At 43.7% G+C, this 16,738-nt stretch overlaps 1 protein-coding gene across 7 annotated transcripts in view; it reads left to right on the top strand.

Moving 5' to 3' along the window:
- TDRD9 (tudor domain containing 9) overlaps positions 1-16,738 on the top strand; it is a 114,700-nt gene that overhangs the window by 15,078 nt on the left and 82,884 nt on the right. For all 7 annotated transcript variants that reach the window (XR_013825334.1, XR_013825335.1, XR_013825336.1 and 4 more), the window contains exons 2-6: positions 1,706-1,812; positions 8,973-9,070; positions 10,340-10,561; positions 11,257-11,379; positions 15,299-15,379. Coding sequence is in view for 4 of the 7 variants with exons in the window: in XM_079908017.1 (XP_079764143.1) it covers positions 1,706-1,812; positions 8,973-9,070; positions 10,340-10,561; positions 11,257-11,379; positions 15,299-15,379 (631 nt within the window). In the remaining 3 variants the exon portion in view is untranslated. The remainder of the gene's footprint in view (positions 1-1,705; positions 1,813-8,972; positions 9,071-10,339; positions 10,562-11,256; positions 11,380-15,298; positions 15,380-16,738) is intronic.

Raw genomic sequence — 16,738 nt, 5'->3', positions numbered from 1 at the left:
CGTATCCTGGGTATTTTGAATATTATGTTATATTATGGGACTCTGGGTCTTGCTTAAATCCTGTGGGGATTGCAGCTGACCAGCTGTGTTCAGGCTGCAAGTTCCAGCCAGCTTCCTTTGGGCAGTGGTCCCTCTGGTTTTCAGAGCCTTTGCAGGGCTGTCTGGATCTGTCTTGCACTGTGCCATCTAGTGGCCGTCCTGTAGCTCAGTTCTCAAAGTCTGTGATGGGCTGTTTGGGGTCAGGGCACGCCTGCCAGCCCAGGGGTGCACCCAGCAGTTCCTAAAGGTTCTCAGGTGTCTGCAATCTCCCTGGTGCTTTCCCAGCCCAGGGCCTCCCTTTTCTGGTCCAATGGCCAGAAGACAGGGGCTTTGTTGCCCTGCTCTGCCAGGCACTTCCTGCAGTGATGTCTGTCTCCCAGGCCAAGCAGTGGGAGGGCAGAGAAAGAAAAAAGGCAGTGAGAGTTGGCCCCACCCTCTTATAGAGGGAGTTTCCCTCCCTCAGAGTTTGATGCTCCGGCCGCACCTGGCTTGTGAGAGAATGGAGAAAAGAAAAATGTAAGGTGTGCACTGCCCCCGTTTTGAGTATTTGGAGTCCCCTTTCCTGCTGGACCATATGGTAGCTCTATTTTTAGTTTTTTAAAGAACCTCCATACTGTTCTCCATAGTGGCTGCGTTTTGGAAAACAGCCACTTTATGTTTCCACCAACAGTGTAGGAAGGTTCTCTTCTCCACACCCTCTCCAGCATTTTATTATTTGTAGATTTTTCGATGATGGCCATTCTGACTAGTGTGAGGTGATACCTCATTGCACTTTTGATTTGCATTTCTCTAATAATTAGCAATGTTGAGCATCTTTTCATGTGCCTCTTGGCCACCTGGATGTCTTCTGTGGAGAAATGTCTACTCAGGTCTTCTGCCCATTTTTTGATTGGGTTGTTTTTTTTTGATACTGAGCTGTGTGACCCATTTGTATAGTTTGGAAATTAAGCCCTTGTCTGTCGCATCATTTGCAAATATTTTCTCCCATTCTGTAGGTTGTCTTTTTTTTTTTTATGGTTTCCTTTGCTGTGCAAAAGGTTGTAAGTTTGATTAGGTCCCTTTGTTTATTTTTGCTTTTATTTCTACTGCCTTGGGAGACTGACCTAAGAAAACGCATTGCTACGATTTATGTCAGAGGATGTTTTGCTTCTGTGCTCTCCTGAACCTGTAGCGTCTTGACTGCCTTTAGTTCAAAATAATCCTCATGCAAAAGTGACACATTTTGGGGAGGCTTATTCTGAACCCCTACAGCTCCCATACATGTCTTTGCATGTGCTTCCTTGTCTACAGGTGCTGTGAATACTGCCCTTGGGGAAGATACTGAGGAGAGAAGTGTCAGCTGGCAGGAGATGTGTTCTGAGGTTAATAGGACAGGTCACAGTGCTCTGCAGAGTAACCACTTGTACCCATCTGCCTCCCTCTCCTCGTAACCTAAGCATAGTTGTACTTCTTGCCAATTCAAAGGGTGGAAAAGGTTTCTCATTGTTTTAATTTGCATCTATTTGGTGACTGACTGTGAATTTGAGTGTATTTTCGTTTGTTTATTGACGATTTGCAGTTTTTTTATAGGACTTAATGTAAAAGTAACTATTCAAGCATTCTCCTAGCCTGTGGGAATTCCTTGGCTTTCTGTGAACAGTGTACTAACTTCTGATATTCTTTGCAGGCCACTGAGCCAGAAGAGCTCAGAGACGGAGTATATTAACAAATACAGAAAACTTGAAGCACAAGAGTTTGATACGTATGGCAGTGATCATTCAGCCAGTGGGCCAGGTAAACGAGTATCTTTAAATATCATAAAATATGGTATGTGAGTTGTTCACATGTTAAAACATTAACTTCTTTTTTTTTTTTGCGGTACGCGGGCCTCTCACTGCTGTGGCCTCTCCCGTTGCGGAGCACAGGCTCCGGACGCGCAGGCTCAGCGGCCATGGCTCACGGGTCCAGCCGCTCCGGGGCATGTGGGATCTTCCCGGACCGGGGCACGAACCCGCGTCCCCTGCATCAGCAGGCAGACTCTCAACCACTGCGCCACCAGGGAAACCCTAAAACATTAACTTCTTAAAAGTGTTTAAGAAGTGTATTTTGATCAATAAAGAATCCGTATTGCTTGTTAATTCAGGATTTTGGGGGGAGGAGTATATGACAGATTATAAATTGTGAGTGTGTGATGATATGTTGTGAGCTGCTCATGTTTTCCTCTCTTAAGTACAGTGTCTAAATAGTCTGTCCTTTGGAAGACTAATAACGGTCCCTGACCTTACTATTAATTAGAATTACTTAAAATTGTTATAATTTTAATAATAACAATACAATAATATATTATATTATTATAAAATTATTTTATTGTTATTAAAATTATTATAGTTTTAAAAATAATAATCATATTAAAACAAAATTTTAAATAGTACATAAATGTATACAATAAAAGGTAAAGGTCCTTCTTAACCTCTCCTCCTCCCAAGGAGGAGATACAAGGATACAACTGTTCAGACTTTAGGTTAAGCTAGTTACTTTCTGTGAGTATGCACTTTCTTTTAGTGAGCTGATTGTCTTATTAGCATTAGACCGTATTCATATGACAGAAGTAAGTTTTTGATTTTTTTGCTTTATAAAAGGTTATCCGTCACAAGCTTCCTACCAATTCAGTCAGGAAGTTCTGCCTCCTTTCTTTCTACTCTGTGTACTTATGCTCGGACTTAGGGACAGAAGTTGGGGTTAGAGTAATATTTTCCAGCCTTTTTGAAAATTATGAAATATAGTCCATACATAAAAGTATACTAATCCTTATTCTTCTTGGTCTTTATTTGGGTTTCTTGACAATATAAAATATTGGTATCTTTCATCAATTCTGGAAAATTCTGAGCCATTATCTATGCTCCACTCTCTCATGCAGTTTTGTATTTTTCATTTTTTTGGTCACTCTACTATATGCAGACTAATTTCTCATTGTTCATCTTTCACCTAAGGCAGAAGCAGCTTTGAGTTCTTTGTCTTCCTCTCTGTGTCCTTGCCTTATTATAGACTTTGGCCTGGTGTTTCCTCTCTCTCTTGCCAAGCTTTCGGTTTTTTAAACATGATGTTTGTATATTTTGTCTAGCATCTTTAGTTGTCCTCAGGAGGAATATTTGTGTGAACAACCCAGTACATTATTACCAGAAGTGATAGTTCAAAGAGATAGTGTGTCCTTTGATTCAATATTTACTTATTCTAAGAAAAGTACAGCGTAGTACATGTAAGAACATTTATTGCACTGTTGCTTATTTATGGGAAGCCTTAGAAGTCTCTTAAATGTCAGTGAACAGAGGCCTGGTGATTTTTATCGGTGTAGGGGAGTGTGTGGACTTTGATAGAAGCCTGAAATAGCTGTGTGTTACTGTGGAAAGACATCTGTCATTTAATATTTCCTTTTGGGGAAGTGTGTTAGTTTTCAGAAGACTCTTGGTGATGTGATCCTTCTTGTTGCACTCACATATACAAACCCCGAGCACACCACTGTGGGTCCTGGAGCCTGCCATAGGGATTGCCGCTATGTGGAGATGGCTAGATGACAAATGAGTGCCTGCAAGTGCAAGTGTCTGCTCTTATAACTTTTGATTTGGATTCATATTTGAAACTGCTATTTGCTTTCTCTGTCCATGGCATCTCAATATATTTGGAGCTTTTCACTAGGCTGTCATATAGCTTTGACTGCACTTGGAGGATTGACTCAACGACCAATGTTTATCAAGGTGTGTGCCAGGGACGGTGTGAAGCAATGAGAATATAAGTTAAAAAGACCTGGTCCCTCCTCTTACAGAGATTATCATTTAATCGTGTAGTTACACAAATAAATGCTTTTGGAGGTAAATCCTCTGAAAGATAAACTCTCTGGGGACTTAGGACAAGGGTTTCTGCCTTTAGCTGGGGTATCAGGAAAGTAACAATTGAGCTTGGAGCTGAAGAATTAATAAGTTATAGAAGTTACCTAGACAGTTTGGGGCTCGGGGGAGGGGAAAATGTATACAGAGGGCCTGTAATAGGAGAAAGCCTGGGGTGTGGGTGGGCAGGGTCAGTTGGAGACTGAATAATAGCCCTCCACAGAGATCCTCACCCTCCTCTTCAGAACATGTGGTGACTGTGCTACATCATATGGTAAAAGGAACTTTACAGATTAAGTTGAGGAGCTTGAGGTGGAGGGACTGGGGGTGGGTCTGGTGTAATCGCAGGGCTGTAAGCAGAGTCAGTCGTAGATGTAAGGACAGAAGCCGGAGTGATACAAGGAGGGGGCGGTGAGCTAGGGAGTGCAGGCGGCTTCTTGAAGCTGAAGAGGTGGGGAATGGGTTCTTCCCCACAGAGCCTCCAGAAGGAACCAGCTGTGCAGGCCTCTGGACCTTAGCCCAGACTGCTTTTGGACCTCTGACGTTCAGAGCTGCAAGAGAATACTGTAAATGTGTGTCGTTTTAAGCTACTAAGGTTGGGATCACGTGTCACAGGAGCAGTAGAAGACGAGTGAGGTTGTGTTGGACGAGGCTGGTGAGATAGAGGCACAACTGGCGATAGGGCCTGGGGCCATGACTAAGAATTTTAGGCTTTTTTGTTTGTTTGTTTTTTTGTTTTTGCGGTACGCGGGCCTCTCACTGCTGTGGCCTCTCCCGCTGCGCAGCACAGGCTCCGGACGCGGCTCAGCGGCCATGGCTCACGGGCCCAGCCGCTCTGCGGCATGTGGGATCTTCCCGGACCGGGGCACGAACCCGTGTCTCCCGCATTGGCAGGCGGACTCTCAACCACTGCGCCACCAGGGAAGCCCAAGAATTTTAGTCTTAACACTCAGAGCAAGGGGAAGCTGTTGAAAGTTCTAGGTTTACCTTGGCATGAGTGTGTGTGGGTGGGGGAACGTCAAGGGATGAGATCAGTGTTTTGAGAAGACCACTCTGGTCATATTGGAGAGACTGGACTGGTGGGGACCAGCATGGACATGAGGAGAAGTCCAGGTGAGACTGGATGGTGACTGATGACTGGGGTGATGGCATGGAGTGGGGAGCTGGTCGTGGGATGGCCGGACAGGACCAGGTGATGCATGGATGGGGATGTGAGGGAGGAGAGGGGCCGCAGGAAGCAGGAGGTGCTGCTCCACGCTTTGAAGTGCGGCAGTGCCTATGGGAAGGAGATGAGGTTCTCGTGTGTGTGTGTGTGTGTGTGTGTGTGTGTGTGTGTGTGTGTGTGTGTACACAGCTATTTCTATCCCTATTCTGTCTGTTTACATTAAAACTGTGAGAATGCCCTGGTACCTCTAATTCCAGTCCAGCCCCAAGGTTTCAACGTGAAAATTTTGTTATATCCAGTTTAAAATACTTTGATTCAAAATACCTTTGCTGGGACTTCCCTGGTGGTGCAGTGGTTAAGAATCAACCTGCCAGCAGGGGACATGGATTCGAGCCCTGGTCTGGGAAGATCCCACATGCCATGTAGCAACTAAGCCCGTGAGCCGAACTACTGAGCCTGCGCTCTGGAGCCCGCAAGTCACAACTACTGAGCCTGCATGCCACAACTACTGAAGCCCGTGTGTCTAGAGCCCGTGCTCTGCAACAAGAGAAGCCACCACAGTGAGAAGCCCATGTACTGCAACAAAGACCCAACACAGCCAAAATAAATAAATAAATAATAAATTAAAAAATAATAATAATTAAAAAAATACCTTTGCTTTTGGCGTGATACAGGTGTTACTTCATCTATATAACTGTTTTAAAAAATCATTTCTGAGTAGAAATCCAAGAATGCACATTCAGTGAATTTCTGCGAATTACATTAGAATCATTGTATATAGTTTAAAGTAAATCATTTTTTAAAAATTGAGATTTAATAGCATTTCTGAACAGCTTGACCTTGGTTCCAGGCTGTGGACTCCTGCGGGGTTTCTGTTGTTTTCATATAGCAGTTTTGAATTTGTCCTGGCATGGTGTCCTTAGTTGTGATTAAAGGCCACAGTGCTGCCTCCCTTTTAATTTGGTGATATTTTTGGTGGTGGTTTCCATCCCTTTGATAGCTTTTCTTTTGAGTTTAAGAGAATGGCCTGTCTGGAGTTTTTAATAACTGAAAAGGGAAATATTCAAATTAAGTTTAATTTTGTGTTTGGAATACCAACCCATACTTGGAAAAAGTGGTATGTAATTATTTTGAAGATTTAATTTTATACTTAAATCAGCAATGTAGTAATTAAACTTATTTTCTGTAGTGTACAGTGTCTAGATTTTATGATAAGAAACGTTATTATGTTCTCCAGTTAAAATCCATTATATACTGTTTGGAACCCTGACTGCTGAATTTTTTTGGTTAGATTTTTTGTATTTGAGAAACTAGCAATTTTCATGGTTTCCAGTTTTTTCCAGTTCATGTGAGATATTTTAACGTTAATAACCTCAGATAAAGAGATAACAGGAAAATAAAATTTGAGGTTGAGGTATTTCTGATATCACTTTTGGATTACACTTTGCTGTATGTGGTTTGTTGATTTGCGTTGTTACCTGTCTTCTCTGAGAACTTACCTGTAATATTTTCCTGGCCCCCTCCTTTGATTTGGTTGCTGCTGCACAGGTGAAAGAGCTGCACAGCCGTGAACATGTCTTTTGCTTGTGGTCTTCCCTCTGGCGGTGGATGTGGAGGCTGGACTTGATTTGCGCTCAGGTCGGCTGCAGCCAGTGACCTAAAAATGTCAGCCTGTGTTTCTTGTTAAATAGAGAGAGGGCTGTGGTTTAGACAATACAGTTAGGACTTCTGCAATTTTTTTCTTGTAGCATTTCTGTCTTTAAGCAGCAACCTTCAAAATGCATGTAATCAAGGAATGTAAGTCACATCAGTGTTGTCAAAGTGATGGCTCGTTCAGCAGCACCGTGAGCCACGGCTGCAGGTTCTGAGCAAAAAATACAGCTGCTACCTTTCTGTCTTTCTAAAGAGTCTGTGTCACCTCTCTTCCCCATGCAGGCCTTGTCCCTCTCACCCTGTGTCCCACTCCCTGTCACTGCATCTCCCAGCGATGTAGCAGCTCAGGAGCTCCTCCCTCTGTCTCTCCTCGTTCGTTGGGCCGCATGGAGTCTCATCCCTTCCCTTTGTGTTAAAAAGGCCTATTATTGATTGATAAGCCTACCAACACCAAGAATGGGAAGGTCTCTATTTTTTCCCTATTTATGCATATATCATCTCAGTTCTTGCATTTGTAGACTGGCCTGGGTACCCAGCCATCATTTAGAATTCTACATAATTTAATAAAATCTTGGAACCATTTGTAAGTTAGGAACTGTTTACACATTGAGTTTTGCTACATGTTTTGAAGGTAGTGTGGTTAAATTAAAGGGCTTTTTAGCTGAGAGTGCTTCTGGAAGGGGTGAGATTGAGCGCAAGTATACCAGTGGGAACACAGGACAGCGTCAGTGATTGTGTTTCTTAAAAGCTAAGCGGAGCAACGGAAGGAGAGTGAGATGTGAGAGTGGACAGAAGTGCACACTTTGTGGAGTTTGGCGGTCAGTAGTGAGGTGACTAGAAGTTAGAAAGCTGTTGAGGGCAGGACTTAGAGAACTTTCCTCCGAAGTCAGTGCCGCGATGCCCTAGAAGGAACTCTGTTTCCACAAAGAAGCTGTTTTTGCTTTGCGAGAGAACAGAACTGGCTCCTCTGTTCTTAAAATTCAGAACAAGTACTGCACATCTTGATTCAACTATAGGAAAATAGCCCTATTTTCATTATATAGTTAGACCGATTTTGAAACTAAGCGTATGTGTAGGAGAAAATGTAGGGGAGCAAAAACAAAGCATGGACACGTGTGTCAAGTGGGAAGGGTGACGGCAGAGCAGAGGGAGAGGTTGGGTCAGAGAAGCGAAGGGCTGGGAGGAACAGGGAGGGGGGCGTTGAGGGGAGACCTGGGGAGGGAGCCAGCTCAGTGCTGAGTTTGGGGGGGACAGGGAAGCTTTCAAAGTTTATTTACTTTGGAAGTAAAACTTATTTCCCAATAGAAGTCTGTATCCTGTGAATCTTGATGATTTATCAAGAATTTGTGGCATCCCCGGAGTATAGTGCGTGTATTTACAGGAGGACGTTCAATAGCGGAGCTGGGCAGAGCTCCCCAGGGTGTGTCTTTCTTTCTTTTTTTTTAAATGATAAATTTATTTAATTTAATTTATTTATTTTTGGCTGTGTTGGGTCTTATTTGCTGCTTAACAGGCCTTCTTTAGTTGCAGCGAGCAGGGGCTACTCTTCATTGCAGTGCACGGGCTTCTCATTGCGGTGGCTTTTCTCATTGTGGAGCACGGGCTGTAGGCACGCGGGCTTCAGTAGTTGTGGCACGTGGGCTCAGTAGTCGTGTCTCACGGGCTCTAGAGCGCAGGCTCAGTAGTTGTGACACACGGGCTTAGTTGCTCCACGGCATGTAGGATCTTCCCGGACCAGGGATCGAACCCGTGTCCCCTGCATTGGCAGGCGGACTGGTCACCAGGGAAGCGCCCCAGGGTGTGTCTTTGTCAGAGTAGCGTTGTCCCTCCCAGGGTGCTTGTCCCTAAGGTGTCCTTATGCTGTTTGGTTGTCTACTATGGATTTAGTAGCAAGGAATGAACACTTAACAAATTGGTGTGAAATTTCAAATAAAAGTTTGTTCTTTAAGCTAAACATTTTTGTGCCATTTTCAAGTGATGAGTACTGTGCTCTGCACATCTTTTATCTTAGAAGATAGTGCTGAGCCTACAACAGTGATTGCTGTGATGGAGGGTAAGATGGTGCTCAGCTTGTATAAATTATTCGCAGTGGGTGCTAAGGAAATTTCCTAATTACCCTGCTCACAGTGTTAGCCTGTAGAATATGTATTTGTGTGTGTGTACAGCTTGCTGTGTATATAGATAAAACACTAGGTTGTTTACCTTGTCTTTTTTCATATAAGAAATAGCATTGTATTTGTTTTGTCTGAATCCAGGTCCAAGGCCACCTTTAGCTAAATCAAGCAGTGTGATGTGCATCCCAGAGACAACTTATAAATATCCTGATTTGCCTATAAATCGATGTAAGGAAGAGGTAAAATTATTTTTGTCATAATGTAATTTTGTTGTTTGACTAAATGCCAGCGACCCAGCACTTGGTTTCTGGTCTGAAAGTGACGAGGTGCTGGGCAGGCACCCTGGGGAGGTGGTTTTGTGTAATAAGCGTGTGGATGGCCTTCCTTTTGGCGGTGCTTCACTTGTTCAGCCTTCCCCTGAGCTCATCTCCTCATATTTAATTATTCACCTAGCCGTCCCTGCTCTGAAATAAGTGTGAGTAAACACCTGCTGGGCCCCAGGAGAGCTGCTTCTCGCAATACCGGCTGCCCAGACTTTTTAGAAAGCAAATAATGCCCTCAGCGCAGTCTTCTCTAGCATTCCACTGGGTTTCCTTTACACTCTGCCTCGTTTGTTTGCCTGGTGATTGATCAGTCATTGATATGTAATTTTAAGAACAATGTTGGGCAATATAGCAGCAGGATGATTACACTTTTAATTAGTTACATGTTATTAAACATGGGTAAAAGTAAGCGTATTGAAACCTTAACTATACTAGCGGAAGAAGTGGTTGTAGATAGGAATAAATTGTAAATGTTCTAAATTTAATTTTTATTTTGCTTTAGATCGAATCATGCAGCTTTTGTAGAGTAGATATACTTTATTAATTTTTAAGAGGCCAGTATTCAAATTAATTTGTATTCCCTGACCATGGCAGTTGCTAGAGTGATAAGAGCTTACACGTATCTAGGGTGGAGGCGGGGAGCGGTGGGGAGAGATCGGGCTGGCGTTCTCGGGCCGCTCCATGCAGTCTGTACGTGGCGCACTAGAAGTTCATTGTTTTAAAGTGTGTCTGAAGAGTTTCAAATGAGAATTTAAAGCCACTTGAGTGTAATAACAGCTGTGTTTTCATGTTTCTCAGTAGAATTACACGGAAGTTCATTACAAAATTTTTAAATAATAGTAATTTAGACTTAGCAAGAGCTATAGAAATTCATTTTGGTGTTTTCATATTTACAGACGAAGAAATTGAGACATAGGGATCAGTGAACTTGGCCTGAATTACTGTGGCCATTAGTTATTGTTCACAGTGTTCAAATTGGTTTCAGATTCAGCAGCCATTAGTAACCTTCTTTCTCTCGTTTGTGATGTTTAGGTGGTTAGGTAATAATTTAACTTTTAAGGATGAAAAGAAAATAAATTCTGAAAGTCTTCTTGAGATAAAGCTTTTGGTTCATAGGTAATACTTTATTACATCATTGTTAAATTTGTGGCAATTTTGAAGGTTTGTTTTTTGTTTTAATTCTAGGTCATTTCTTTGATAGAAAGTAATTCTGTGGTAATTATACACGGTGCCACCGGTAGTGGTAAAAGTACTCAGCTCCCGCAGTATATCTTGGATCATTACATCCAACGCTCTACCTACTGCAACATTGTGGTCACCCAGCCACGGAAGATCGGGGCCAGCAGCATCGCCAGGTGGATCAGTAAAGAGCGCGCCTGGACTTTGGGTGGTTTGGTGGGCTATCAGGTGAGACTGAGAGAGGGAGCCGTCTCTCTCTGTTAATTTTTTTTTTTAATTTACTTTTTGGCCATGCCACATGGCATGTGGGATCTTAGTTCCTTGACCAGGGATTGAACCCATGCCCCCTGTGTTGCAAGCGCAGAGTCTTAACCACTGGACCGCCAGGGAAGTCCCTCTTTGTTAATTTTTAATTTTATATAAGTTGATGATAAGGTGTGATTATTTTCTGCTGGAAAAGAAAATGAAATCGGTTGCTTATAGAGCAGAATTATGGCATAATTTTAAAAACAGTGAATCTCTGAAGTTCTTGAAAATATTGATAACTTTAGTTTCTTTCTCAGTTGAATAGAAAAGAAGTGAGAATGCTCAGACTTGAGAATGGCTTTTATATAATTTTATCTTTCAATTATATCTTTATGTTGAAGATGTCTTCATACACAATCATTTTAACATAAAAATGATACGGGAAGTACGACTAGATAGGCCAATCTCTCCACCCATCACCAAAGAAGAAGAAGAAGAAGAAAAATCAACTTGAGAATTTCAGTTTTAATTTAGACCCTATATTTTTTGTGATATACAGTACTTTTTTTTCCCTTTCTTACCTTCATTATGAAATGAGCATAGCATTTTTTGGTAATTAAATGTGAACCATTTAAACTGAAAAATTTCTCCTTTCTTTTTTCCTTCCCCAATTTTAGGTAGGGTTGGAGAAAATAGCGACAGAAGACACCAAGTTAATTTATATGACAACCGGAGTGCTGCTTCAGAAAATAGTTAGTGCCAAGAGTTTGATGGAATTCACACATGTCTTCATCGATGAAGTAAGTGCTCTGCTCTTATGTTCATATTCCTATTTGATAAGAGAACACAGTGCAAGTTACTTGTAAAGTGTCAAAAAGTAATTTGGGTCTGTATCTGCTTATTCTACTTAGAATGTTGATTTTCTGTTTTTATCCTTTGCTCTTACTTCCAAAATGCAGGTGGGGAGGTTGAGGACTGTGAATCCTTGTTTAGAGCAGGGGTTGGCAGACTACAGCCCTCAGGCCAGAGTTGGCCCCTGTTTTTGTAAGTAAAGTTTTATTGGCACACAGTTTTGCTCTTTGTTTATGATTGCTGGTGTTCTACAGAAGAGATGAATAGTTGGAACAGGACCGTATGTTCCGTGAAGCTGGAAGTATTTGCCCTCTGGCCTTTTACAGGGAAAGGCTGCTGACCCTGGTTTAGAGTGTTAGCCGCATCAGACAATTAAGAACTTTAATTGTCTGTAGGTATTTTTAGTGCCTTACAGATACTTTCCATCTAGTAAAACAAGGATAATAATATCTTTTAAGAAAATGAATAAAGTAAATAGATGATATTGATCTATTCATTTTTCTAAAAAAATCTCTAATAAAGTATTGTGAACACTGTCTTTGTGCCAGTCTTAGCTTTCTCGACTTTCCTCAGTAAGGATGGAATATTTAATCGATTTTGATTTGATTCTATTCTGTTCTGTTTAGGCCGCGCCACGCGGCTTGTGGGGTCTTAGTTCCCTGACCAGGGATTGAACCTGCGCCCTCTGCAGTGAGAACGCCGAGTCCTAACCGCTGGACCACCAGGGAATTCCCAATTTTGTTTATAGAGTTTTTTGAGGTGGGGAGATGCTGTGTTCAAACAGTTTTCCCAGGAGCTTTGGAAATGCCTCTACCCCAAACTCTTGAGTTTTAAACCTCATCAGTAATTATGCCTTGAGAAGCTTTACTTATTTCTTGTGGCGTTAGAAACATCAGCAAATAAATAGGATTTGTGGGAGACTGTGAGGTGGGGCTGGAGTACCTGATGGAGGCTGGAATGAAACCCCCTGAGCAGCCCTTTAGGGAAAGGTCTCTCCATTCTCTTGATATGTTGTATGATCAGTATAATACCAAAACATACTGCCAATGGAAATAATCAGTAAACAATCTATAATCGGAATAGAAAAGAGTGTTATTTGAGCCAAACTGAGGAATATAACCTGGGACACACAGATTAAAGAAGCACTTGAATTGTGTTCTCCTGGACTACAAAATGGGGGGCTTATAAAGGCAAAAACTGAAAAATACAAGTTGTTTGTTGAGAATTAGGATTGGAGCTGGAGAGAAATAAGGGTGCTAGTTAAGCAGGGATCCGTTGGGGTCTGGAATGGTTGCATAGTTGTACGCGGAGACCTTGAGACCATAATAAGGTTGCAGTCGGCAGCTGCCGGCGGATACTGTTTTGAGAATGGCTGGAGGTGTCCTTGAGTCTGATGCAGTTCAGAAAGTTCAGGTTCCAAGTGATGGAGGAGCGTGTCTGAAACCACATCCACAAGGGCCACCCGGCTCCATTTTGGATGCCTGAACCATAGTTACTCCATTTTTATGTTTCAGTGCATTCTCGTCGTTAATGGTTAAAGCAGATGCACGATGCCTGTGTGACAGGCCACAAAACAAGGCTGTTCTAATTAGCATAAAGTCCAAGCATGTCATGTATAAGCCAGAATGACTTCCCCATACCTTAATATGTGAAAATTTCTTCCATCGATACTGCAGGTAAAGCTGAATGGGTGCATTTACTAGCTTGTGTACCTTTACTTGGTTTTAAATTACTGTTGTTTGGGAGAGTAAAAGGTGGAAAATATGTTGTTATTCTTTGCAATACAGTGTGATGTGCAGTATGGTTCATAATTTTTCTTTATGACTTTTGGCAGTTTTGAGTGTCTTTAGGTAGTGATGAAATTCAAACTTAGGCAGTATGCCCAAAGGTGGTATTACACAGTCCACAGTAGCTACCGTTTGTTGTTGAGCCTTTTACTGAGGCCTCCAGATAGCATGGTGTTGCGGGGTAGTTCACTCCAGAGCTCTACTTCTCATGCCTCCATTCATTTCTGTAGATCCAGCAACTTTCTGACTGTGTTAGGAGGTATCTTTGCACACACACGCGTGAGTGGCGTGGACATGCCCGTGCACACTGCGTTACTGGGTGCATTCTTTCCTGAAGCTGTGTGATGGTAGCTGAACACAGGTCAGCTACGCTGTGCAGGAGCTTGTCCTACAGGGACTGCCTCGCCACTTGGTTACACGAGCAGCTTCCTACTCTACCACCGTGTCCCCAGCGCCTCATAGGTGTTCCAATAACTATTTGCTTAAAGAATTAATGGGTTGGATAGACCTGAAGTTTCAGTTTTACAAAGAATATTGTTCCTATTGTGCAGGATGATTTGAATTCCAAAAGAAATCTAGGAAGTTGAAGGTGGCCAGGCAGTTGAAAATGGAATGATCATGTCCTTAAGTTCTTAGCTCTTGAAAAAGAATAAACTAGCTTCAGGTGAATCATTCGTTTAGTAAACATTTTTTGAGTACCTGCCTCATTAGGTGCTGAGGTTATAAAGATGCCGGAGTTGTAGTTTCCGCTCTTAGCCACTCTGCTGGGGAGACACATATCTACTGAGATATGTGTAATTATGGGCAACGGAGAAGGGCCTGGGGCAGGGAGAGGACTGTGGGCATCCTGGGATATAGGGGTGAGTGGGGTCCTCAGGGCCGGAGGGGGAGGCAGCCCGGCCTCCAGCAACTGGGAGAAGCCGGGTTGTGTGAAGTCAGAGCTCTGGAGGCTGTAGTGGTGGTGTGGAGGCCAGGGGAGTCTCAGCGCTAAGGAGAGGTCACTTTGGGGCCTGAGCAGAGCCTTTATTTTTCTTTGTTAAGTACGCGAGGCAGGATGTTTGCATTGAGGAAGTGCTCTGGGGTTTGGTGATAGAATGAAATGAGAGTTAGATTAATAAGGTGTCTGTTAGGGTTTCCAGCCGTTAGGCCAGAAGGTTAAATACTTTTCAGCTGCTGTTTTTTTCTTTTCTCTGTACTACTTTTGTCCATACCTGCTTCAGTGGGAAGTGCAGCCGGGAAGGAGCCGGCTAGAGAACAAACAATGGAGCCTTTCGCCTGGAGGAGAAGGGAGGCCCTCTTTCAGACTCAGCTAATCTCTCCACTTGGGCAGAGGAATGTCCCAGAGTAGAATCTGCTGTCCCCTTGTGCCTTGGGGAGCCCGACTAAGTGTAGAGAAACGGCCACACGTGACTTAGCCCTGGGTGTTGGCTGGTTCGGGACAGGCCCTCGGGGACCCGGCCTGGAGGGCGCTGCCTGAGCAGCAGGCCCCCGGGGGACCCCGCAGCCCCATTTCCCCGGGTGCTACTGCAGGGCTTCCGATTGCCCTCAGCTCTTCACCCAGCCCTGCGCTACCTGTTCTGACTGAGCCAGCTTTTCCGGAGCCCACCCTGTGAGCTCCAGCCTGCCAGGCAGGGGGCACTGCTGCCGGGGCATAGCCACCGCCCTGCACTCCCTTGCTGAAGTAGTAGCGTAAATATGCCCATGCAGAGGGGTGCTGTGGGCCGGGAGCGGCAGAGGGAGGCTGGTGTGCTGCTTCTCGGTGGTGGGATGCTTTGTGTTGTCGCAGTGGGCAGGGCCGAGAGCGGTAAACATTCCTCTGTCCAGATGCCAGTAGGGCCCTACAGAGAAGCACGGGCGCTGGGGGCGACAGTGACGCACACGCCCCTCGTGTGCTCTCTGGTTTGTGGGCCACCGTTCTTTGCTTCCTCTTAACCAGGAGTGATAGTTTCCTGAGGAACGGCGTTTAGCGCAGAGACTTAGTCCCCAGGCCCCTAGGCGCACCGTTGAACCCTTGCCCTCCAGTCACTCAGCGGTGACATGTGCCTTCCCACGTTGGGGGTGCCCCCTTTCTATTTTGCAGGTACACGAGCGAACTGAAGAAATGGATTTCCTGTTGTTGGTCGTCCGCAAACTTCTAAGAACAAATTCACGTTTTGTGAAGGTAAAGTTGATTTCGTGAGTAACTGAAACATTTAGGGTTAAGATTTATTGTTTAGTTTTGTTTCTCTTTATTTTAATAGCAACTAGTTGTTCATTGTCTTGTGTAGTCCTCCAGATCTTGCTAGGAAGCTGGCTAAAGGGAGCTGTCGTATGATCAGACTATGGAGGACTCTTTGGTTATTATGTTGCATTAAGTTGTGAAATATTCTCCAGGCTGCAGAAAATGAGCTGATGATAGTTGACGCGAATGAAGTGCTGGGCATTAGAGCACTGCTTTTGGTTGAATAGGTACCATAATCTGAAGGTATGTGACTATATCTGTAATCTCTGTTTTAAAAGTAGCACGGAGTCACATTGAAGTTTGAGAATAGTGATATACACTGTTATTATAGGAGACTTGAGTTAGGAGCTAACTGGAAGTCCGTGGCAAAAATGGTAAACATTGCTTACATTCTGTTTGAGCAAAAAGGACAAAGAAGTGAACTAGGCCAAAATAGCAAAAGGTTTATAATTATTATGCAGTTTAGACATAGGTCAACCCAGCCATGCTAAGTAGGAGTCTTTCAGAAGCAGCAGTGATTGGGTGCATGTCATTCATTATATAAAGGAACTGTGGAAGGATTTGCTGTTACTGGAAAGCAGATGCCCTCTAAATCGTAACATATTTTGTCTTCAAGTGTTTCGTCTCTCTGTCCGTTCAGGGAGATGTTCCCACCCTGCCCCAAGGTGGGGACATCACCCTGAGGAGGCTCACAGTCTCACCTGGTGGGTGCTGACTAAATGGAACCTGAAATTTGCAATAAGTTGTCTTATTGCTTGAGATGACTATAAAATGAATGAGAGAATTTGGCTATTTCATTCCTTTTTCTGAATCTTAAAGATGACATTGAAGTTTGTTCAACAAGTCTGGACCTTTCTTTTTTTTTGTTTTTTGGCTGTGCCTTGGGGCATGTGGGATCTCAGTTTCCTGACCAGGGATTGAACCCATGCCCCCTGCATAGGAAATGTGGAGTCTTAACCACTGGACTGCCAAGGAAGTCCCCAGAATCTGGACCTTTCTTTTTTTTTTTTTAATAAATTTATTTATTTTTGCCTGCGTTGGGTCTTTGTTGCTGCACGTGGGCTTTCTCTAGTTGTGGTGAGCAGGGGCTATTCTTCGTTGTGGTGCGCGGGCTTCTCATTGCAGTGGCTTCTCTTGTTGTGGAGCACGGGCTCTAGGTGCATGGGCTTCAGTAGTTGTGGTTCACGGGCTCAGTAGTTGTGACTTGCAGGCTCTAGAGCACAGGCTCAGTAGTTGTGGCGCACGGGTTTAGTTGCTTCACGGCATGTGGGATCTTCCCGGACCAGGGCTCGAACCTGT

The sequence above is a fragment of the Stenella coeruleoalba genome, assembly GCF_951394435.1.
Source record: "Stenella coeruleoalba genome assembly, chromosome: 2".
Classification (NCBI taxonomy): domain Eukaryota; kingdom Metazoa; phylum Chordata; class Mammalia; order Artiodactyla; family Delphinidae; genus Stenella; species Stenella coeruleoalba.
This window is presented reverse-complemented; position numbering and strand designations above follow the sequence as displayed.